The sequence below is a fragment of the Trachypithecus francoisi genome, unplaced genomic scaffold, assembly GCF_009764315.1.
Source record: "Trachypithecus francoisi isolate TF-2019V2 unplaced genomic scaffold, Tfra_2.0 Lachesis_group6, whole genome shotgun sequence".
Taxonomy (NCBI): Eukaryota; Metazoa; Chordata; class Mammalia; order Primates; family Cercopithecidae; genus Trachypithecus; species Trachypithecus francoisi.
The window spans coordinates 21,409,721-21,435,886 of NW_022681471.1; the positions used below are offsets into that span (position 1 = coordinate 21,409,721).

Here is a 26,166-nt window from a genome sequence, read left to right on the forward strand (position 1 = left end):
TGCATGCCTCTCCTCAAAGGTCACCTCATTGGAGGCCTCCTGACCACTATATCTAAAACAGTAGCCCCTGTCATTCTCTGCACCCTTTCCTCACACCTGACAATATATTGTTATCCTGAATATTTAATTATTTTTTACCTGCTCCTCCTCCAACTCCAATGAGAATGTCTGTACCATGGAGACAGGGACTGTTTCTGGTTCATGGCTAAGTCCCAAGGCCGTGAACCGGAAGGGGACAGCTGTCACACTCTGCAGGAGTATATGATAGGCACACATATATCACACCACTTCTAGGACTTCTCATTCTCCAGTGTTCTGTCTTTCCGGTGACTTGTTGCTGCTATTTTCTCTGTCACGCTCTTGGTCCATTTTCCCTTGCTCTCTTTCTTGATTGACCATAATTACAGAAGTACATTACCAATCACTTCTAAGATGGACACTTGTTCACTTTTTAACATCTAGGACATTGGGATGCCCATTATGATCAATGGCATATTGTAGGGGATGATGAATAAATGGGAGACACAGTTAACAGTTTTTATAAAAGAAAAACTGGTCATGTTACAGTGGAGAAACCCAGTAGATGACACCTTAACCAAGTGATTAAAGTTAACATAATGAATAAGATATATCAACATCACATACCCTCATACGTCACGCACATCATTTCTGTGTGTGGGTTTCTTTTTTATTTGCCAAAACCACATGACCTCAGTCTAATCATGAGAAAACATTCAATAAGCACAAAGTAAGATGTATTTTACAGAATAACTGACCAGTATTCATCCTCAGTGTCATGGTCATGAAAGACAAGGAAAGACTGAGAAAGTGTCACAGGTTGGAGGAGATTAAGGAGATATGAGGAATAAATGCCACATGGGATCCTAGATTGGATCCTGGAACAGAAAACTAACATTAGGAAGAAAATTGGTGACATTCAAATAAGTTCTCTAGTTTACTTAAGAATCTTGTACCAGTGATAATTCCCTGGTTTTTTTTTTTTTTTTTTGAGACGGAGTCTCGCTCTGCCGCCCAGGCTGGAGTGCTGTGGCCGGATCTCAGCTCACTGCAAGCTCCGCCTCCCGGGTTCATGCCATTCTCCTGCCTCAGCCTCCCGAGTAGCTAGGACTACAGGCGACCGCCACCTCACCCGGCTAATTTTTTGTATTTTTTTAGTAGAGACGGGGTTTCACCGTGTTAGCCAGGATGGTCTCGATCTCCTGACCTCGTGATCCGCCCGTCTCGGCCTCCCAAAGTGCTGGGATTACAGGCTTGAGCCACCGCGCCCGGCCAATTCCCTGGTTTTGATAACTGTGCAATGCATGGCATGTAAGTTGTTGCCATTAGGAGAATCTGGATAAAAAGTATACAGGAGTTTCCTGTATTACTTTTGTAACTTTTCTGTAAGCCTAAAATTATTAATTTTTCAAAATAAAATGTTTAAAAGGCGAGGCTGAACTATCAATATGTATTTGTTTGGGTACCATTAGGTTGGTGCAGAAGTAATTGCAGTTTTTGCCATTGCTTTCATGGCAAAAAACACAATTACTTCCGCACCAACCTATAATTACAATTCTATTTCCTTTCAAAAGAGGTTTTTGAAATGTTCAAAATAGCATTGACTTTTACCAGTCAAAGATACTTCCTTTTAAAGATCAGCATCATAGAAAATAGAGATCCTTAAATAAAATGTTATTTTCCTTGACTCTCAGGATGACAGGTGCTGCTTATGTGTCTTTATAGTGTAGACAGACCTCTCTGATGGAGCTGATAAATGGCGCTAAGTCTTGCATAATCCAGTGACCCTTGGGATTGCGTTACTAGGCGTCTAGTTTCTGGTAAACTTTCCCTTAGCAAATAGGGATAAGTAAGTATTCAGTCAAAAATAGTCAAATTTTAAACTAATGAAAACTGATGTGACTAGTGGTGCTATTACAGAATATACTGGTAACTCAGGTCAGTTTGACCTACAAGGATAGATTCATATCCATATGCTTATACAACAGGTTTCACTTGTCAAAATATTATTTTTCTTGTGATCATATGTGATTTTGAAGACACGGCATGTGACTGTTTTATGTGCATTCCTCACCCAGTTCCCATTTTTTAAGGAACGTATATAGGTTAGCTTGAGTATCCTCTAACTATGTCTGCTGCTATGGCCTTCACCAGGAAATTCGTGGCACAAAACTACCCAAAGTGGTAAGAGAGGTGGGCAGATGTGATGGGTGTTGATCTCTCATAATGAAATAATGACAACATTTATATCCTTCCTCGATAAAAAGTGACTGATAACACATTGCTTCAAGTATAGAGGGAAAGGTTCTAGACATCATGATATTGCTGAAGCAGAATAACTTGGCTATGAAAACAATCACAAAGATTGATTTCGTTTTAAAAATGATGACTCTTCGTTAAACCCAAGGAACATTCACTAAAAATACCAACCTAGATCAATAGCAAACTGTAATATCAAGAAATTGGCATAGAATGGATTAAGCAATACTTAAAGAGAACTTTGGAGACAGATTATGCCCAGTCCACAAGGCAACGGAGTCAAAAACAGCTGCATACCAACATGATATCAGACCATTCTACGTAGCTGGAAATTAATCCATGGACTACGCTAGATTTCCATTTGAAGATGGTGCTGCCTTCATCACTGAGCACTCAACATTCATGGATTGATAGGCACAGCACTTCAGCACAATACACAATCAGTCATCCAATTTGCCCTTCTTATTTTCTTTTTTTTTTTTTTTTCTTTTTTTTTTTTTTTGAGACGGAGTCTCGCTCTATCGCCCAGGCTGGAGTGCAGTGGCCGGATCTCAGCTCACTGCAAGCTCCGCCTCCCGGGTTTACGCCATTCTCCTGCCTCAGCCTCCCGAATAGCTGGGACTAGAGGCGCCCGCCACCTCGCCCGGCTAATTTTTTGTATTTTTTTTAGTAGAGACGGGGTTTCACCGTGTTAGCCAGGATGGTGTTATTTTCATAATATTACCTCGTTACAAGGTGAGTTAGAACATTGTATCTGTTGTACCTGTTATTAAGGCAATAACCATCATCTGGTAGAGTAGCTAGTACTAATAGAATTCTTACACAACAACAACAACAAAACAAAACAAAAACAAAAGCAGCAGCCCAAAACTCATCAAATGATTGCTTCAGTTATTTAATCACTCATGAGAGAAGAAATAGTACACAGATGAAGTTCAACAGTGTTTCAATTATAAAAACTCAGGAGAAGTAGGAAATGCTGCAGTAACCACTGAAGTATGTTATTTGTGTATTATAGATATGATACTAGTACAATGCACACAGGTCAATTACCCTCAGCTTAATTTAACTTTCATGCATGTCATGGATAAGAACTACAAAGCTCTTGTGCAGACATGGAACTCTGATTAATGTGCTATCTAAATGGCAAATTAAATAATTGTTTGAAAGGCTTTATATATTTGAAATATTAAGGGTTTCACAAAAATATGAGAATGTTAGGATTATGTAAATCATCTTTACCCTTTGTGACTGGTCATCAGGATATTAACATGATGCAAACATTACTTTAAAAATACTAGATACAGTGAGTAGACAACTTATTTAAATAATTAAGTGGCTTATTAATATTCATTGGCCATTATCTATTTTGTCTCTGAATTAAATACTTTCCAAGCTCTAAAGTTGTAGTGCAGTATGCATTTTGTAAACAGTCACCTTCCCTAGTACTTTTCTTCAAAATGTTTAGTTTATAGCACTCTTTTGCCTTTAAATGGAATTACTGACCTGAGTTTATTAATTAATAGGAAGATCACACATCTCCTTTCACATTCTATGATGTTTGGAAAGATAGAATTTACAAAGCCTGCAAGGAACTCTATATCAGAGTAATCACAAAACAGTTATATTTAGCTTGAACAACTAATATCACACAGCAACTAGATTTTGTCATGTACCTTTAGAACATGAGTTTGTAATTTTAAATAATAAACCCTAACTAAATAGAACTTTATTAAAGAATGCCTCCAACAAACATTTAGTTGATAGGAAGAAAACCTTTTATTTAATTCACTTTTATAGTGATACGTGGTTTTCCATTTGTACTAGCTTACTACAGTCTCCACAATAATCACAGAAGTTAGGTAGAGAAGATATTACCTATCTGTTAAGAGATGAAGTCACTCAAAGATTGTGAGGTTAAGTTGCCCGAGGTCACAGACAGAGGCTGGGACTGTACCCCAGATCTCCTGAAACAACACATGCAAAGTTCCTACTGCAGTTCCTGACCCTCTATATGGACTGGATGAAAGATATCTCATTTTTCCCCCAACTAACTCAGCACTCTTTTCCACTTCAAGGTAATGCCCAATCCTGTAGCAGCAGATTTAAATAATACACAAAATAATTGTAGATGAAACTTAAATGAAACCAAAATGAAGAAAACAAAATAAGTTCTTTAGTCATAATGTCTACCACAAATAAAGGCAATTCAGAGATTTTCAATGGTAGGAATTACCTTTATCTTTACAATAACAAGTTTGTATTCTTAAAATGGAATGGTCTGCAAAAAAAAAAAAAAAAAAAAAAAAAAAGCAAACTAGTAATCACGAAATAGGTAAAAGTAACTCCTTAAGTAGTACAGGTTGAGCGTCTCTAATCTGAAAACCTGAAGTATAAAATGCTGCAAAAGCCTCAAATTTTTAAGTGCCAATATGATGTCACATGGGTGGCTGAGATAGTGACGCTTTTGTTTTCTGATAGTTGAATGTACACAACTTTGTTTCATGCACAAAATTATTCAAAATGTTGTATAAAATTACCTTTAGGCTATGTGTAAAAAGTATATGTAAAATGTAAATTTCATGTTTAGACTGGAGTCCCATCCCCAAGATATCTCTTTATGGATATGCAAATATTCCAAAATCAAAAAAAAAAAAAAAAATTTCAGTCTCAAGCATTTCAGATAAGAGATACTTAACCTGTATATCGCTTAAGAAAATGTTTCCTGAGGAAACCATTACACTAAGGGATACATCTCTGTTAGCCAATGCAGCCATAAATAAAAATGTTAATGAGGTAAAATTGGTCACTGGTCATGATGAGGGTAAAACAATATCAAGAAACTGAAAAGGTTCTTGTTAAGCTTAATTCGTTTTGACATATTTTGAAAAAAATCTCAAATGCACTGTAGCAAATCTTATTAATTAAACCAGAAATCCATTACCATTTATTGCTTCTGTGTTTTAATTTGTACTTTTTATCCTTAAGGATAACTATGAATAAAACATGAAAATGACTACATTTTCCTTTTCTGCAACCATATACATCCTGTCCTATATAATACTTCATCTGCCCTCATATTTTGTTTATAATCTAGTACGTAATACTCAGGCTTGATGACTTTGGTAATAGGGCTTTCCTTACAAAATATACTCACAAATCTGAAATTGGTCAATCAGCTGTCCAGGAGGAAAATTAAGTGAACCTAGTTTTATAGCAATATGTTTAAGTTAAAGGTTCAAAATATACTTTGAGATACTTCAAAATGCTATAATTTTCCTTCTGGAAACCTTATACTCCCTCAGTCTGACCTTATTTATCCTCTGAAAGCTGACTGGTCCCTCCCAAGTGCATTTTGGTACTATGGATAATAAGCTATAATTCAGTGAAGGGCTTCTCTAGGTTACATGAGGATTATGATCACTGTAACATCTAAATCATATATAAAAAAGTAAATGATAGCAAGACTACAATCCCTCACTCCTACAAAAATTATTCAATTTTTATTCTTTAAGTGTATCTGTTTTGATAAGTGGTAAGTGGTCTTTGGTGGAATGAGCTTTAGACTTGGCTTAGCTCTACAAACACAAAGAATTAAGACATTTTGTCGTTAAGCCATTCTGACTTTAAGACCTTCTACCTTGCCATTCTGTTTTTTTTTTAAAAAAAAAAAACAAAATTTATCACTTTCATGCTATTATTAATTTTACTCATTTCAAAGCACATCATATTTCAAAAAACACAGAAATCAACAAATTTAAATTATGTGCATTCAGATGGGACTCACCTTTAGAGAATCAAAACAGGCCACCACACGACCATTTTCCACATGGCAAACTCTTGGTGGATGGGCAAACTTGCAATCTGCATCAGCTCGAGAGCAAGTTCCTCTCTGAAATTCTCTACAGACTTCTAAAGTCAGCCACTTGGTATCACGAATCAGGGCAACATTGACAGCCGTCATATTGAAAGCAAAATTAAAATCCAATGTACCCTCTTTAGGACAATATTATTGTGGACTATTAAAGGATTAAAAATGAATTCAAACTAAGTGTGAAGAGATAACAGGTTGCTTTGGTGAAACGTCTATTTGTTAACACTTAGGTTTTCATTAAAGTCAAATCTGGTCTAGTCAAACAAAAAGCCAATCATAAAAACTATCAGAATAACTAAAAATCAAATTAGAGACCAACTCCTAAGAAGCCAACTGTTAAGATAATGAATGCTTTATTTTGTTCCTTTGCCGAATTTATGTGAAATAACCGGCAGACTTTCAAAAGAATTCTGTGCTCTGCAGTTGATGTTTTCAATTATTCTTGTAAAAAACATATGCTGCTGGCTGCCCTTCGATTTGTGGAATGGTCTCAGATCAGGGGGAGAAAAGTTTTTCTCTCTATTTATTAGCTTTAAATAATAAGATTGGGAAGGATGTTAGAACCCCAAAAAGTTTTGTTGCAAAATCAAGTGGAGGGAAAATGACTAAGAAAATTGAGAATCACAGAAAAAAGAAATGGACCAGCTGCTGACAGTAACTACAAGCACACCAGGTTCGGAGGGGAGGTGGAGAGGGCAGGGAACGGTATGGTAGGGAGAGGGGTTTATAAAGAGACAGCTTAGAGTAGAATCCAAGCAGCAGAGTTTTCAGAAAAGGCACTTTTCAGAACCTGCAAGAAAAAAATAAATAAAATTAGCTAAAATAATACAATGCTTCCGTTTCAAACTCTAGATTTGGAAAAGAAGTAACTATATCCTATTTAAAACAGGAAGCATCTAGATACTGACAGTGCAACATAGTACAGTCAGCCATTGTCAATAAAAAGGGCATTTCCCAGTATAAAACTGTATAGTAAAAGCAAGCAACTGCTTAGATTTACTGTTGTAGTACAAGACTGGGCAACAACCTCACATGAGGTGGGGTGGAGGATGGAAATGTAAAATGTGCTCCAGATAAAGAAAAAAGTCATTTGAAAAGATATTTGTGTGTGTGTGTGTGTGTGTGTGTAGGCTCCTTAGTCTCTGAAGGGAAATTGGAGCAACTCAGAAGAAGGTTTCAGCATATACAAACAAGTGAGACAGAATGTGCTGTTAATGAAATAGATTAATATTATGCAGCTTTAAAGTATGCAGTTTAACTCAGTGTGAACCAGCTATAATTTCTAGCAACAGCTGAAAAGATACAGGAAAGGTTAATTTACTGGCATATGCCATAAACACATACTGAAATAGCACTAATGCAAAAGTGAGCTCTGAGTATTAGAAAAATCAAATAACTGTTAACTTCATCAAAAAGTGAGATTAATGTTCTTAAAAGTATTTCATTTAATTTTTTGGACAATATTTTCAACAACTTTACAAAATCTCAATCTTCTCTTTGTCTTTTCTATATTCAAGATGAAATTCAATATCACCTGACTTTTCAAATACCATTGAGAAATTAAGTACCTAGAAAATTCAAGCAAGCTTATCTACTCAAGAGCAAAACATGTTTTTCTCCGAATCATTCTTCATGGAAATCATTCTAAAATGTATTCTATATAACTTTGCCTTCTTAAAAAATATCAAATATAATTTGGCCTCTAATTAAAGACTTGGGACCATTAATATATTAGGAAGTATAATAGTTCTCATCTTTAAGTGGCAGACTAATTGTCATATCCACTGCCACTTATCTGACTGTCACAATATCTACCACAGTGAATTTTCCAGCTCTCTTCTGAAAAACCTAATAGCCAGTCATGAATGTTGAATAACAATTAGTTACCCACTGAATGAGGGGCCTATGGAACAAGATGCAGAGCTTTCTTGCATCTTCTATGACTGCTCTTACTTCTTTGGGGGCCCTTCTGCATCAAGTTACATGCAGGACCATGTTCTAGAGGGTTGAAGTTGCAGGCAAATGACTTCTAGGAAAAAATATTTTTTAAATAACCTGATGATAGAAATGCAAAACAAAATCACAATGTGATGACCACTTCACTCTCATTAGTCTAACTATAATTTTGAAAGACAGAGAAATTGGAGAAATTTGAACCCTCATACATTGTGGCTAGGAATACGAAATAGTGCAGTTGCTGTGGCAAACTGTCTGACAGTTCCTTCACTTCCACAACTCAGTATATACCCAAAGTATCTGAAAACAAGCGATACAGAAATCCTCCTACAAATCCTTGTACATGAATGTTCATAGCAACACTATTCACAATAGCCAAAAGTGGAAGTAGCCTAAGTGTCCATTAACAGATGAGTGGATAAACAAAATGTGGTATATCCACACAATGGAATGTTATTCGGCCACAAATAGGAATGAAGTACTGAGGCATGCTACCAGAAGGATGAACCTTGACAACATCATGTTAAGCGAAATAACTCTGTCACAAAAGGCCACATATTGTATGATTCCATTTATATGAAACGTTCAGAGTAGCCAAATCTACAGAGACAGAAGATAGATTAGTGGTTGCCAGGGGTTGGGAAGAAGGGATAAGGGTGAATGACTGCTTAATGGGTACAGAGTCTCCTTTGGGGGGTGATGAAAATGTTCTGGAATTAGATAGTGGTGATGATTGCTTGATTTTTGAAATACCATAACCAATTCACTGAATTGTACACTTCAAATAGATGAATTAGATAGTATGTGAATTATATTCCAATAAAGCTGTTATATATATTTTAAAATGTCTAAAGAGACATGACAACCAAAAACAGCCTGACTAGTGATGGGATTAACTATCCCAAACTTTCTGAGTTTCTCCTTAGCCAGAGATTTTTCTCAGTAGTGTCAGTAAGTTGAATTTCAAGAGTAAATTCATTTCCACACTGTAACTGACTTAATGTATTATGAAAAGTACTCTGGAAGAGTATGATATTCCAACCTAATCCCACAACTAAATTATATAGTCTGTCTGAACACATTTGGAAGGAAAATGACAAAAAAAGATCTATCTATATAAGATCTGCTTAAAACATAAACAGTGAGGGTCTGGAGAAAGACTTTTTCTACAGAGGTCCACCAAGTATAGAAACATAATAAGTGATGCATGTGAATTCTGAACTTTTACAAATGAAAAATGCAAACAAGAACTGGCTTCTGGACATGCATTTTATTCAGAGATAGGGGGAGAAGGAATTTTCTTTTTTCTTTTTCAAAATTTTGGCCTGTAACCTATGATGAAGCCCTGGCCAACTCTTCAAAGCAGTTCTAGCCACCACATGTCTTCCTTCAGACTGAAACTATTTTAGGGGCTGACTCAGAAGAAACTAAGTGCAACACTCAAGGGAGCTGGAGGAAAGATGGGGAGTTCTCTCATGCAGCTCTGTTTGTCTATGTATAAAAGACAGGGAGAAGTGCCAGTTTTCTCTGTATTCTTAAGATCAATTTTGTTTTGGGGATAATATAGCTTTATCTTCACTTCCTTAGACTTAAGTAATAGGAATACAGTTCTGCTTCTTAAGATTTATAGTCCTCTAAAGCAGAACATGAAAAGTTACCATTTCTTAGTGCATTTGTACTTTATTGTAGTTGCAGTTTACAAGCGCTTGTATTTCACTGATCTTTCGATCTCTCAAAAATATTCTAAAGCATGAGTGATAACCTAAAACACTGATGACTGAAATGAAGCTCATAGAGGTTAAATTACTTATTCGAAGTTACAAAGCCTGGTGGTAGAGCCATGACTCCAGGCAAGATCTTCTGACTCCAAATCTCATGCAGTGATTCTAGCTGAGAAATGTCATAGATAGCATTGTTTATCTCTCTTGGGAATCTTAAACAAGGGAAACCTGTCATTTTTGTAGAGTACTTATGGTTCGTTCTCAGAATTACATTCATGCCTGATGTATCAACATTTTCATAATTGCCGTAAGTTGTGCTCAACCAACATTTATCTAGCATCTACTATGTGCCAGGCATTGTTCTAGGTACTGAACAAGACTGATAAGGTCCTTGCTCTTGTGGAACATGCTGTGCTCATTTAAATAGAGAAGTAACTTGATGTACAAGGAAATAAAATGAGTATTAGAATTTATGAAGAGCTGGAAGTAAACACTAGGAATTCTGACTTCAGCACAAACCTCTAACTCACCATGAATGATACACCAAGCACTATGATTTAAGAATACTGTTAAACGCACACTCAAACACCACGGCATAGAAGTTAAGTCATCAAGAGGAATACCTTGGAATTGCATTGAGACTTATTGCTCTCCAGATTTCTCTTGGAGAGGGCAACTACTGTTCTCATTTTACAGATGGGGAAATGAGGGTGGAGAAAGGTTGAGTAATTTAACTTGCACAACTTCATGAAGCTAGCAGGTGATCAAGCCATGGTTCAAACTCAGGCAGCCTGACCCCAGAGTCCCCTCCACCATTTAACCATACCACAATACTGTGTTACTCTTATGGCATCTATCATATTCTTCCTCATGCTTGCTGACTGGGCCCCTTAACCTTTTCTCCCTTACTAGATTTAAACTCCTTGAGCATAAAGATCATGTCTTGCTCAGCACTGCTGGCTCTATCTTGTCATTGGGGGTTAGAGTAGCATTCCCCAGGATTTTTGTTTTGAAAATTATAAAGATTAAATGGTAATTTAACATTAACCCTTTTGTTGTATGACACTAGAAAAGAGTTTTGTCAGTTGGGCACCCTCTAGGCTAACTGAGCTTTGGCCACCTCTGTTAGTTTTGAATCGATTGGACCTGTGAAGTTGAATATTTTCTCACAATCCTAGCCTTCAAATTGGGATAACAATACCTAGGATTCTTCATATATAGTGCATTCATTCTCCACAAAGAATGACCTATTCCTGTCCATTTGATAGCAACAAGATCTTATAAAAATATGAAATTCCCAGATGATTGCTGTTCGTGTCTTTGGATAGTAGGTTCATCTTTGGAATGTTTTTGCTCAATAATAGGTATGATGAAACTGAACTGGTGGTGGGAGTAAGGGTGGGGGAGATTTCACTCCAATCCACAGGAAGAAACCTTTCATAAGTATTCTTCCTTGAAAATAAAATAGTTAACTTTGACTTTGAATTGATGCTCATCTATGAGAGTCCTAGACGAGATACAACATAAGGAAAATGCAAAAACTTCTATTTTAAAATTACATACATAACAGATTCTCTATTAAGTGTAATGTTTGAAAAAAAGAACTGCAGATTTTATTATTTTTAAGAATTCATATTTTTTTTCTCATGGAAGTTGTCTTGAAAGTAAAACAAGAGAAGAAAGACATGTTTTCTTCTAATCTAATGGAAACAGTAACTTGTCCTAGAGCTGTTTGCAAGGCCACTACCATCAGCTACTTTTGCCCCGGTTTCCTATACTTTTCCCTTGTCTCCTACTTTCTTTTGCCTTCCCTCCACAAAACAGCACATAACAGGAACACTGCCAGTGCCTGGTCCAGAAGATCACAAAGATTTTTGGCACCTAAACCAATCATTGAAGAGGTCTTCCTTTCAATGCATTTATCAACCCCTGAATAAACAATGAAAACAATGTTTTCTTTCTTTCCATTTTAAGCTTTCCTTACATCTGTATTACTTCTGAATTTCTTGTGGCCATTTATTTTGGCTCTACAAATATATGACACACCTGCCATACACTGCTTGAATTGGATGGCTGACAAGATTTAAAAGTCTTCAAGTTTTCAGATTTGCTTCAAGTTCTATTTCCTTCACGTGTTTTTGTTAGTGGTCCACCACAAGTTCTGTAAGGAATATAAGAGGTACTCAGCACTGCAGATGGAAACCATGATTTCATAGGCATCCTATGGAAAATCAAGTCTTCTGTCCAGAAAAAAAAGTGGTCGTAAAAAATAAGGATATTTTGCCTAAGTACAGAACTTTTTCATTAATGTATTTTTAAAGCTTTGCTGCATTTTTTTCATAATACTCCTGGGATGGTAAATTCCATGTCTTTTTTCAAAAAGCAGGTAAGTCAACTTATTCTATTTTACAAAACAATTAAACATCCCAACTCAGTTCATACATATAATCATAAAAGGAAAAAATAGGTGCAACAGTGTCTCTTTTGAAAATCACTTTAGCAATGGATACAATAATGTTACTGGCACATCTTTTTAAAAAAGATGTGTCCATTTTTTAATAGTACAAGAACTTGCTAATAAATGCCATTTAAAGTTTTATTATCATTATTATTTTTTAATTGTACTTTAAGTTCTGGGATACATGTGCAGAACGTGCAGGTTTGTTACATAGGAATACAAGTGCCATGATGGTTTGCTGCATCCATCAACTCACCATCTACATTAGGTATTTCTCCTAATACTATCTACATTAGGTATTTCTCCTAATACTATCCCTCCCTTAGCTCCCCACCCTCCAACAGGCCGTGGTGTGTGATGTTCCCCTCCCTGTGTCCATGTGTTCTCATTGTTCAACTCCCACTTATGAGTGAGAATATGCAGTGTTTGGTTTTCTGTTCCTGTGTTAGTTTGCTGAGAATGATGGTTTCTATCTTCATCCATGTCCCTGCAAAGGACATGAACTCATCCTTTTCTATGTCTGCATAGTATTCCATGGTGTATATGTGCCACATTTTCTTTATCCAATCCAACATTGATGGGCATTTGGGTTGGTTCCAAATCTTTGCTATTGTGAATCATGCTACAGTAAACATATGTGTGCATGTATCTTTATAGCAGAAAGATTTATAGTACTTTGGGTATATATCCAGTAATGGGATTGCTGGGTCAAATGGTATTTGTGGTTCTAGATCCTTGAGGAATCACCACACTGTCTTCCACAATGGTTGAACTAATTTACACTCCCACCAACAGTGTAAAAGCATTCCTATTTCTCCACATCCTCTCCAGTATCTGGAGATGGTATCTCATTGCAGTTTCGATTTGCATTTGTCTAATGACCAGTGATGATGAGCTTTTTTCCATGCTTGTTGACCACATAAATGTCTTCTTTTGAGAAGTATCTGCTCATATCCTTCACCCACTTTTGACGGGGTTGTTTTTTTTCTTGTAATTTGTTTAAGTTCCTTGTAGATTCTGGATATTAGCCCTTTGTCAGATGGATAAATTGCAAAAATTTTCTCCCATTCTGTAGGTTGCCTGTTCACTCTGATGAGAGTTTCTTTTGCTGTGCAGAAGCTCTTTAGTTTAATTAGCTCCCATTTGTCAATTTTGACTTTTGTCACCGTTGCTTTTGGTGTTTTAGTCAAGAAGTTTTTGTCCATGCCAATGTCCTGAATGGTATTGCCTAGGTTTTCTTCTACGGTTTTTATAGGTCTTGTGTTTAAGTCTTTAATCCATCTTGAGTTAATTTTTGTATAAAGTGTAAGGAAGGGGTCCAGTTTCAATTTTCTGCATATGGCTAGCCAGTTTTCTCAACACTATTTATTAAATAGTGAATCCTTTCCCCATTGCTTGTTTTTGTCAGGTTTGTCAAAGATCAGATGTTTGTAGATGTGTGGTGTTATTTCTGAGGCCTCTGTTCTGTTCCATTGGTCTACATATATGTTTTGGTACCAGTACTATGCTGTTTTGGTTACTGTAGCCTTGTAGTATAGTTTGAAGTCAGGTAGCGTGATACCTCCAGCCTTGTTCTTTTTGCTTAGGATTGTCTTGGCTATGTGGGTTCTTTTTTGCTTCCATATGAAATTTAAAGTAGTTTTTTCCAATTCTGTGAAGAAAGTCAGTGGTAGCTTGATGGGGACAGCATTGAATCTATAAATTATTTTGGGCAGTATGGCCATTTTCACAATATTGATTCTTCCTATCCATGAGCGTGGAATGTTTTTCCATTTGTTTGTGTCCTCTCTTATTTCCTTGAGCAGTGGTTTGTAGTTCTCCTTGAAGAGGTCCTTCACATCCCTTGTGAGTTCAATTCCTAGGTATTTTATTCTTTTAGTAGCAATTGTGAATGGGAATTCACTCATGATTTGACTCTGTTTGTCTGTTATTGGTGGATAGGAATGCTTGTGATTTTTGCACATTGATTTTGTATCCCGAGACTCTGCTGAAGTTGCTTATCAGCTTAAGGAGATTTTAGGCTGAGAAAATGGGATTTTCTAAATATACAATCATGTCATCTGCAAACAGAGACAATTTAACTTCCTCTCTTCCTATTTGAATACACTTTATTTCTTTCTCTTGCCTGATTGCCCTGGCCAGAACTTCCAATACTATGTTGAATAGGAGTGGTGAGAGAGGGCATCCTTGTCTTGTGCTGGTTTTCAAAAGGAATGCTTCCAGTTTTTGACCATTCAGTATGATATTGGCTGTGGGTTTGTCATAAATAACTTATTATTTTGAGATGTTCCAATAATACCTAGTTTATTGAGAGTTTTTAGCATGAAGCACTGTTGAATTTTCTCAAAGGCCTTTTCTGTATCTATTGAGATAATCATGTGGTTTTTGTCCTTGTTCTGTTTCTGTGATGGATTACGTTTATTGATTTGTGTATGTTTAAATAGCCTTGCATCCCAGGGATGAAGCCGACTTGATAGTGGTGGATAAGCTTTTTGATGTGCTGCTGGATTAGGTTTGCCAGTATTTTATTGAGGATATTAGTCTCTCTTTTTCTTTGTTTGGAATAGTTTCAGAAGGAATGGTACCAGCTCCTCTTTGTACCCTTGGTGGAATTTGGCTGTGAATCCGTCTGGTCCTGGACTTTTTGGGGTTGGCAGGCTATTAATTACTGCCTCAATTTCAGAATTTGTTATTGGTCTATTCAGGGATTTGACTTCTTCCTGGTTTAGTCTTGGGAGGGTGCATGTGTCCAGGAAATTATCCATTTCTTCTAGATTTTCTAGTTGATTTGCGTAGAGGTGTGTTTATAGTATTCTCTGATGGTAGTCTGTATTTCTGTGGGATCAGTGGTGATATCCCCTTTATCATTTTTTATTGTGTGTATTTGATTCTTATCTCTTTTCTTCTTTATTAGTCTGGCTAGTGGTGTATCTTTTTTGTTAATCTTTTCAGAAAACCAGCTCCTAGATTCATTGCTTTTTTTGAAGGGTTTTTCGTGTCTCTAGCTCCTTCAGTTCTGCTCTGATCTTAGTTATTACTTGTCTTCTGCTAGCTTTTGAGTTTGTTTGCTTTTGCATCTCGAGTTCTTGTAATTGTGATGTTAGGGTGTCAATTTTAGATCTTTCCCACTTTCTCCTGTGGGCATTTAGAGATATAAATTTCCCTCTAAGCACTGCTTTAGCTGTGTCCCAGAGATTCTGGTACATTGTGTCTTTGTTCTCATTAGTTTCAAAGAACTTATTTAGGTCTGCCTTAATTTCGTTATTTACCCAGTAGTCAGTCCCAAGGAGGTTGCTCAGTTTCCATGTAGTTGTGCGGTTTTGAGTGAGTTTCTTAATCCTGAGTTCTCATTTGATTGCACTGTGGTCTGAGAGACTGTTATGATTTCTGTTCTTTTGCATTTGCTGAGGAGTGTTTTACTTCTAATTATGTGGTCAATTTAAGAATAAGTGTGATGTGTTTCTGAGAAGAATGTATATTCTGTTGATTTGGAGTGGAGAGTTCTGTAGATGTCCATTAGGTCCATTTGGTCCAGAGCTGAGTTCAAGTCCTGAATATCCTTGTTAATTTTCTGTCTCATTGATCTAATATTGACAGTGGGGTGTTAAAGTCTCCCACTATTATTGTGTCGGAGTCTAAGTCTCTCTGTAGGTCTCTAAGAACTTGCTTTATGAATCTGGGTGCTCCTGTATTGGGTGTATATACATTTAGGATAGTTAGCTCTTCTTGTTGCATTGATCCCTTTACCATTATGTAATGCCCTTCTTTGTCTCTTTTGATCTTTGTTGTTTAAAATCTGTTTTATCAGAGACTAGTTGCGACCCCTGCTTTTTTTTTTTTTTTTTTTGCTTTCCATTTGCTTGGTAAATATTCCTCCATTCCTTTATTTGATCGTATGTGTGTCTCTGCACGTGAGATGGGTCTCCTGAATACAGCACACTGATGGGTCCTGACTCTTTATCCAATTTGCCAGTCTATGTCTTTTATTTGGGGCATTTGGCCCATTTACATTTAAGGTTAATATTGTTATGTGTGAACTTGATCCTGTCATTATGATGCTAGCTGGTTATCTTGCCTGTTAGTTGATGTAGTTTCCTCATAGTGTCGGTGGTCTTTACAATTTGGTATGTTGTTGCAGTGGCTGGTACCGGTTTTTCCTTTCCATATTTTAGTGCTTCCTTCAGGAGCTCTTGTAAGGGAGGCCAGGTGGTGACAAAATCTCTCAGCATTTGCTTGTCTGTAAAGGATTTTATTTCTCCTTCACTTATGAAGCTTAGTTTGACTGGATATGAAATTCTGGGTTGAAAATTCTTTTCTTTAAGAATGTTGAATATTGGCCCCCACTCTCTTCTGGCTTGTAGGGTTTCTGCAGAGAGATCCACTGTTAGTCTGATGGGCTTCCCTTTGTGGGTAACCCGACCTTTCTCTCTGGCTGCCCTTAACATTTTTTCCTTCATTCCAACTGTGGTGAATCTGACGGTTATGTGTCTCAGGGTTAGTCTTCTCGAGGAGTATCTTTGTGGTGTTCTCTGTATTTCCTGAATTTGAATGTTGGCCTTTCTTGCTAGGTTGAGGAAGTTCTCCTGGATAATATCCTGAAGAGTGTTTTCCAGCTTGGTTCCATTCTCCCCATCACTTTCAGTAACACCAGTCAAACTTAGGTTTGGTCTTTTCACATAGTCCCATATTTCTTTGGGGGCTTTGTTTGTTCCTTTTCATTCTTTTTTTTCTAATCTTGTCTTCACACTTTATTTCATTAAGTTGATCTTCAATCTCTGATATCATTTCTTCTGCCTGATCGATTCGGCTATTCATACTTTTGTATGCTTCACAAAGTTCTTGTGCTGTGTTTTTCAGCTCCATCAAATCATTTATGTTTTTCTCTAAACTGGTTATTCTAGTTAGCAATACCTCTAACTATTTTTCAAGGTTCTTAGCTTCCTTGCGTTGGGTTAGAACATGCTCCGTTAGCTTGGAGGAGTTTGTTATTACCCACCTTCTGAAGCCTACTTCTGTCAATTTGTCAAACTCATTCTTCGTCCAGTTTTGTTCCCTAGTTGGCAAGGAGTTGTGATCCTTTGGAGGAGAAGAGACGTTCTAGTTTTTGGAGTTTTCAGCCTTTTTGTGCTGCCTTTTCTTCATCTTCACAGATTTATCTACCTTTGGTGTTTGATGCTGGTGACCCTCGGATGGGGTTTTTGTGTGGATGTCCTTTTTGTTGATGTTGATGCTATTCTTTTCTGTTTGTTAGTTTTCCTTCTAACAGTCAGGCCTCTGCTGCATGTCTGTTGGAGTTTGCCAGAGGTCCAGTTCAGTCCCTGTTTGCCTGGGTATCACCAGCGGAGACTGCAGAACACCAAAGATTGCTGCCTGCTTCTTCCTCTGGAAGCTTCATCCCAGAGTAACACCCACCAGATGCCAGCCAGAGCTCTCCTGTATGAGGTGTCTGTCAACCCCTGCTGGGAGGTGTCTCTCAGTCAGGAGGCACGGGGTCAGGGCCCCACTTGAGGAAGCAGTCTGTTCCTTAGCAGAGCTCAAGTGCTGTGCTGGGAGATCCGCTGCTCTCTTCAGAGCCAGCAGGCAGGAACGTTTAAGTCTACTGAAGCTGTGCCCATAGCCTCCCCTTCTGCCAGGTGCTCTGTCCCAGGGAGATGGGAGTTTTATCTATAAGCCCCTGACTGGGACTGCTGCCTTTCCTTCAGAGATGCCCTGCCCAGAGAGGAGGAATCTAGAGAGGCAGCCTGGCTATAGTGGCTTTGCTGAGCTGTGGTGGGCTCCACACAGTTCGAACTTTGAGGTGGCTTTGTTTACACTGTGGGGAAAAACTGCCTACTCAAACCTTGGTAATGGCAGACACCCCTCCCCTTACCATGCTGGAGCATCCCAGGTCGACTTCAGACTGCTGTGCCTGCAGTGAGAATTTCAAGCCAATGTATCTTATCTTGCTGGGCTCTGGCAGGGTGGGATCCGCTGAGCTAGACCACTTGGCTCCCTGGATTCAGCCTCCTTTCCAGAGAAGTGAATGGTTCTGTCTCACTGGTGTTCTAGGCACCACTGGGGTATGAAAAAACTCCCACAGCTAGCTCTGTGTCTCCCCAAACAGCTGCCCAATTTTGTGCTTAAAACCCAGGGTGCTGGTGGGGTAGACAACCAAGGGAATCTCCTGGTCTGCGAGTTGCAAAGACCATGGAAAAAGCATAGGATCTGGGCCTGAATGCACTGTGCCTCACAGCACAGTCCCTCATGGCTTCTCTTGGCCAGGGGACGGAGTTTCCCGACTCCTTCTGCTTCCCAAGTGAGACGACGCCCCACCCTGCTTCAGCTTGCCCTCCATGGGTTGCATCCACTGTCTAACCAGTCCCAGTGAGATGAGCTGGGTACCTCAGTGGGAAACGCAGAAATCACCTGTCTTCTATGTTGATCTCACTGGGAGCTGCAGTCCGAAGCAGTTCCTATTCGATCATCTTGCTCCACACCCAGAACCCACCATTTAAATATGTTAAACTAGCCCAATTTAATATAAAACAACTGAAAACCTGGATTCTTTTTTTTTTTTTTTTTGAGATGAAGTCTCGCTCTGTCGCCCAGGCTGGAGTGTGGTGGCCAGATCTCAGCTCACTGCAAGCTCCGCCTCCCGGGTTTACGCCATTCTCCTGCCTCAGCCTCCCAAGTAGCTGAGACTACAGGCTCCCGCCACCTCGCCCAGCTAGTTTTTTGTATTTTTAGTAGAGACGGGGTTTCACCGTGTTAGCCAGGATGGTCTCGATCTCCTGACCTCGTGATCCGCCCGTCTCAGCCTCCCAAAGTGCTGGGATTACAGGCTTGAGCCACCGCGCCCGGTGAAAACCTGGATTCTAAACATAGTTGTTATTAAATCACACTCATTAAGTGCTTGCTTATGTGCATGTGACAGAAATTCTAGCGCCATTAAAAAGTCTTCTTTCACCAAAAACTGGATTTCAAGTTGAAGACAACAGGAACTTGACACACTTGGCACTTCCAATCCTATAATGCTCAAGCATTTTAGATGAATGAAATACTAAATGGGTCCCAAGAATGATTCCATTTAATATATGTGGGATGATTTTGCTGACAATACTCGGCAGACATTTATCAGGCATCCACTATGACCCAGGCCCTGATCTAGGTCCTGGGGAAACAAAGGTGAACAACACAAAAGCCCTGTCCTTTGACTTGTACATTCAAGTGAGTGGTAGCAGGTGAGGACTAGCCAGAGGAGCAGAAAATAAAGAATATATTCCATCCTTCATTTTATCCAATCAACAAATATTTAATATCAATGCAAGTAAAATCTGTAAAAATGTTAATATAGGAAAATACCAATCAATCAACAAACATGTTTTGTATGCCAACTACCTGCACAGACCTGTATCACGTGCTTCTTGGGAATTAGAATAACCTTAAGGCACTGCCTCTGCACTCAAGAAGCCCGTAATTTAGTTGGGGAGGTAAGAACAACATATATGATATGTCTGCAAACAATGCAGACAATTAAGAACAAAATTTGGTAATATTAACAACAAATCTGATGACAGTTCTGAGAACAGAACATCACTAAAGTCTGGAGTAGTCAAAGGAGTTTTCAAGAAGAAAGGGGAGCTGGGCCTTAAAGAATGAGAAGGATCTAGATGAAAGCAAGAGGAGCAGATAGTATTTCTGAAAAGGGAAGCAGCATGAATAAGGGCTGGAAGATCAGACTGGGCACCTGGCATGTGTAGGATGGTGAGCATACATGGGTTGGTTAGGATGGTAGGTTTATACTGGGGAAGAGAAATAATGTGTGGGTGGTTTCTGAAGAACCTGGAAAGTGACCCAAGGAGTATATATTTGTTATAGAAGAAGGAGCCTCTCTCACAGAACTGAAGCAGAGTAGAATCTCAGAGGCCATAAATGTAGTATGTTAACAATGATCTGCTCCTGGAAAATTGGTTTACTTAAGGAGCCCACAGCACAGAGTCAGAGTAAAGTTCATGCATTCAATGTACTGTGGAAGAACAAAAGGTGAAGCGAAAGTAGATAAAGGTCAGTGTTTTTCTCTACTTCACAGGCTCCGTGAGGCCAAGATAGAGAGTATTTCAAGACCGGTCAACATAAAAAGGTTGGGAAACAGAAAATTACAGCTTCTTGTTTGCATTTTGCTACCTAACCATCATTTATCAATGACCCCAGTCATTAAGGACACATAGCTACATTCCTATTTTCTGAACTGACTCAAATACTTTTCAATCTTTGTCTCTATAATATAAATTCTTTTAAAAATGTAGTTGAACTTTCAACTAGGATGGTTTTTTCCAGTTACATTTTGCCAAATAATAAGCTCACACCAGGAACTAAATCTGAACAGTAACTTTTTGGATATAATGGCATCCTGTAAATTCCTGCTATAGGGCTTTAACCAGCACCCCTTTCAAACCAGTGGTTTGAAAGTGTTCATGCAGACGGGCGTGGTGGCTCACACCTGTCATCCTAGCACTTTGGGAGACTGAGGCGGGCGGATCACTTGAGGCCAGGAGTTCCAGACCAGCCGGGCCAACATGGTGAAACCCCATCTTTACTAAAAATATAAAAATTATCTGGGCATGGTGGCACATGCCTGTAATCCCAGCTACTCAGGAGGTTGAAGCACGAGAATCGCTTGAGCCTGGGAGGCAGAGGTTGCAGTGAATGGAGATCGTGCCATTACACTCTAGCCTGGGCAACAGAGGGAAATTCAGTCTCAAAAAGAAAAAGAAAAAAGAAAGTGTTCATGGTTCTCCCAAAGTACATATTGAATTGAATCAAATTAAATTTTGGTAGCCAAGATATTCACTGATAAGATTTGGTTGAACATTCACTGTTCACCTCCCCATACCAACACACACACACATACACACATACACACACACACACATCAAAAGCTATCACTAAATGTTTAGTCATCCTTTAAATACTTATAAACAGCCCAAGAAATTCTCTAGTCAAACATGAGGGTCATGTAAGGATAATTATTTGGCAGAGAGGTAAACTAAGGTAGCATCCATGTGATATAATGTTGTAAAGGGATTCACTACCATACCTAATAGGCATCCCGTGAGGGCTTCCTTACCTGAAATCATCACTGGCATTATAGCCAATAAATTCAGATTCTCAATCTCCATACTAAGTACCTTCTTATCAAGAGCACTAATAAGAGAAAAAAGCTTTGTGGCTGAAAATGTTGGGAGAGTCCCAAACGTACCCTGATTTCAAAGACCAATGCCAAACCTTCCAGTAGCCTTGAAGGGAGTTTTCTGGGAAAGTGAATTTTCTAGGAAAGTATGCACAAGAGTTCTAACCCTTTGTGTCTGAACTCACTGTTTCTAGAAGCATTATTTCACATTCATATCACGCACATGACTGAAATACGTATCTACAAACCAATTGCCTGGAGTTCATTGGAAAGTTGGCTACTTTAGTAAAAAGTTATGAGTGAAATGCTGGGAGCACAGACAGGATAGAATCTTAAGCTCTACATTTCCCAATCTTTACACAGACCTGAGGGTATCCTTCTTTAAGAGTTTCTAAAACAAAAAATTTCACTTTTCTCTTGATATTCCAAAGTAATTTATGCTTCACTGGAAATTGTGGGCCTTTCTTTATGGAAAAATTTAGAGGAACTTCAAAATAGCCTTGCTTTTAAACATCTTTTAATTGAATGTTGGCCAAGTAGTCAATGCCCTTGTTAACACTAAAGAAAGTTGTGTAAATATAATACAGTCATTATAAAGTCATCTTCCTGGCCCAGATAGAATAGTTCTCTTCCATCTTCCAAGGTCAATCTCAAAAAAAATCTCAAAAGAAAGATTATAGAACCCCCAAAGTAAAGGGGAGCTGGAAAGGAGATTGGTTTAATTATACCATGAGATTGGAAAGCAACACCTTACCCCCATAATCTAATCATCTTCAATAAAAACAATGCTATGAAATCTATCAGTTTCAACTCTGATTTACCTCAATAAATGGGGAAACAACTTCTGTGCCGACTTTTGCAAGGCATGCGATTTAAATCCATGTTTTGGATATAAAAAAAGGGATATGGACAATCAAGTATACATCAAATATGAAAATGTTCCAAATAAAATGGGCTCATAACAGAGTTATCAAAGCCAGTGAGGGACAAAGTAACCTACTGATTACTTTAACCTTGAACAGAGGCCCAGAAGGGTTCATTTACTTGGCTGAAATGCCTAAAATTTTTAGTGTACACACGAAGAGTTCATGCTGTAATTTCATCTTATCTGATATCTTGGCAATCTGTGATCAGAATGGGTAGGCAGAGTCCCAAAAGTTTAACCCAATTGTCCTGGTTCATTTAGTTTGTTTTATTGACAGCTCATATTCATGTTGGAACTTAATTCCTGGCTATGGAGGCATTTTCACACTACTGAAAACCAGAGGGACACCTTCCATAGCTTTAAATCCCTGGAGAAAGGCAATCCCTTGCTTCTGAGGTTATAAAAATTCATTGACCTCTGTGGGCCTGTGTCTTCCATTAATTTCAACACAACTGCTGTGACACCCTTGTTCAGTTTCAGAGAACAACATCTTCTTTGGACACATGGTTTTGTTTCATTTGCCTCTCTACTACAGGTTGTCCAAACTTTGGATTCAGCTTTTCTATCATACTCTACCTGATCCTCTCTACTTTCTAAAACCTGTTAGAATCAGATTTAGTTTACCTGTTTGTAACCATCTGACCCTCCTGGCCACAGTCTGTTGCAAGCCAAAACTCGTGAGATCTGGCACATTTCTTCTGTTAAACAAATAATTTGGTTTGTCCTCTCTTTTTCCTGTGTCTACCTCTGTGAGCCCATTTCTCCTGTTATCCTCTGGTCTGGATAAACTGTGTCCACACAAAATATTTTCTATATTAATTTCTAATCAACTAGGATACTGGGAATTGTATTAAGTAGGAATTCTAAGAGTGAGTTTAGGATTCACAACCACTAGAACACAATGAGGAAGATAAATTTGCTTTGCTGAGCATATCATATGATGTATTCTAAAGCCAATATCTTTGTTATTAACTAATAGGTATTTTTATCTTCCAAGGTCAATCTATTGATTATTAAGTAATAGGTATCAATAATAGTTAACATGTATGGAGCTCTATTTCTGTGCCAGACACTGTGCTAGGCATTTTATATTCATTTTCTCATTTAGTCATCCCCAATATCCTATGAGGTACATACTTTTAAAGAGCAATGTTAAAATTTCATTTAAAAACAAAATCAGTCTTTCACAAGTTTTAATTCTAGACTTGTCACCAAATCATTGCATTGTTTTTCAATATTTAAATTTCTCAGAAATCATAACAGTCATAAACACCAATGAAAAATCTCCACGTTCTCATTCTCTACACCCCAGATTCCTGAAATTACAATAAGAAAGCTTACTAATCCCTACCCATGGAAGCTAAAGCATCCTGAATTGCTTATAATTTGGAAGGTATATGTTTTCATACATATCTGGCAAATAAGTTAGAAACTGCTTGACACATTGGGTTTAAAATCATCATTCAAAAGAACATGTGGTCCAGAAATCTGGCAACCAGCTGGCAGAAGGGAAGCAAAAAACCCTTGGGCACAGTAGATCCTTCCTCTAAAAATAAAATTTTTCTACCAAAAAAATGGCTATCCAAATCAAAGTGAAATCTCTGAACCAAGACTTGGAAATTATGAAAAATCTATGAAGCTATAATACTACAACAAGATTGTCGGTAACCTTCACAAATGCAACTCCGCTGCTAACTTGTCAATTTACTGTATAAAAATCTGGAGTGTGCAAGTCATAAAAAGAAGGCAAATTTCTTTAAAAAAAGATTTCATCACAAGAGGTTTTCAGGACAAGATCTGAGTAAGAGCCTGCAAAGAAAACAGGGATTTGACAATAAAACTCAACGGAAATACCAAAGTCAAACAAGCAAGGAAGTCTGTACATATATGTTGGTAAGTACCAACATATATGGAAAGTAAGAAGGTACCTATAAAGAATCATCTCAAAAATCAACTCAGCTTAAATGCCTAGGCAAAAAAGAAGAAGGAGGTGAAAAAGGAGGAGATGGAGGAGGAGGAGTGGTGGCTTAAATAGTAATTTAAAGAAGGCATTTACATTTATACTGAGGTGAAGGGAAAGTCCATCAAAGCTGATGGATTCCTGTACTGTAGGTAGGAATCATGTCATGTAGATATCATCTATGTCACTAAGTACTGAATGACTTAAACCATTAAATCTGACAGCCATATAATTCCATATACAGAAAGGGAACCAAAATGCCTTCATTCTATTTAAAATAACAGTATAATCCTACAAAAGATCACAAAAGTTCTCAGCAAATACAAACTTCTTCAACTCACACTGACATAAAACTAGGCTGAAATTCCCAGGGTCTAATATGGATGGTATTATCTATTACATGTGCTACTAAACACTTGTTCCACTGAAGATACTCAAGCCTCAAACAACAAAGCAGCTTTCACATTAGTAATTACTGAAACAACACAACTCGTGTTTTCAGGTTTGGCAAACGTCAAATAAGATTCATTCAGTAAAGGGTAAGAATTCTGCGAATTCTAGAGTTGGAAATAACTCTGAAAGATTAAGTCTAGCTCATTACCTTCAGGCAGGTAAATGTAGGCCTCTAAACCTTTTAGGGTAGATGGTTTATATCCATTTATTCAATGTATATCAATAGCAGTTATCCATAATTAAACTTTTATAAATTTATTCACTAAACAAACAGTAAGAACTAACTCAGGGCCATATAACTAGATGTTGAAGGTACAAACATGGATAAGCCACAGTCTCTCATGTTTACATTTTATTTTCAAAATTTCAAACAAATTTCAAAAAATGTCTTAGTGGATAAATGATAAGACTTTAGGAATCCTGATGTTATATACCCTTCATTAAAAAAAAAAAAAAAAACCTTATGTGTAGGCCCACAATGTTACTGAAGAATACGCCAAACACTAGGAACTGGTCCATCTTCTGTTTCTATAAAGGAATATCTGAGACTGGGTAACTTATAAAGAAAATAAGTTCATTTTGGCTCATGGTTCTGAAGGTAGGAAAGTCCAAGATTAGGCAGTCCTTCTGGTGTGGGCTTTGTGCTGCTTCAACTCATAGTGGAAAGTGGAAGAACAATTAGACGCACGCGAAAGAAAGGGGGACAAAGTGGTTGGCCCACTTTATAACAACACACTCTCATGAAAACAAACCCAGTCTTACTAGAACTGCATTAATCTATTTGTGAGGGTGGAATTCCCATGATGTAAACACTTCTTGAAGGCCCTATTACATTGGCAATTAAATTTGAAGATGAATCTTGGCAGGGACAAACCACATCCAAACCACAGCAGAACCCATCTATCCCTTGACCATGTTCCTCAGGCCTCTTCCCACTATCACTTGAGCTGTAATTTTGTCTCCCCAACAAACATCCATGTGACTTTCCTAAACTTCAACTTGGCCTCCCTCTAGAAGAAGGCCTCCAAAGCCTTCATGGTTGAAATATCATCTTCTACCTGATACCTCCTCTTCCTCACCCTTAATCACTCCAGCATGTACTACAATACAGCTTCCATCTATCATTCTATTAAAGCTCCCCTAGATTCAATGACCGCACTCAAGTACAACATTAATTTGAATTGAATATTACCTCTCCTAGTACAGTACTTGGCATACTAGATTCTCAATAAATACTAGCTGAGTTGAAATTTGTATAAATAATAAAGGTGGTGTGCACTATATAGTAGTTACTCATTAAACAAAACTTCAAATTGTCAGTTGTGTAAGAGTCTGCATATTTACAACTATTTTTTCTTTCATTTGTTTTCCAA

At 37.9% G+C, this 26,166-nt stretch overlaps 1 protein-coding gene across 6 annotated transcripts in view; it reads right to left on the bottom strand.

Annotated features, from left to right (window-relative positions):
• Nucleotides 1-26,166, bottom strand: part of MBNL3 (muscleblind like splicing regulator 3) — a 119,784-nt gene that overhangs the window by 61,594 nt on the left and 32,024 nt on the right. For 3 of the 6 annotated variants that reach the window (XM_033201871.1, XM_033201872.1, XM_033201873.1), the window contains exon 2: nucleotides 6,065-6,941. The exons of 2 other annotated variants lie outside the window; for them this stretch is intronic. In XM_033201871.1, the coding sequence (XP_033057762.1) occupies nucleotides 6,065-6,241 (177 nt within the window). In that variant the 5' untranslated portion in view covers nucleotides 6,242-6,941. Of the gene's footprint in view, nucleotides 1-4,513; nucleotides 4,559-6,064; nucleotides 6,942-26,166 lie in introns of all 6 variants that reach the window. One more of the 6 variants, XM_033201874.1, reaches the window with a different exon arrangement.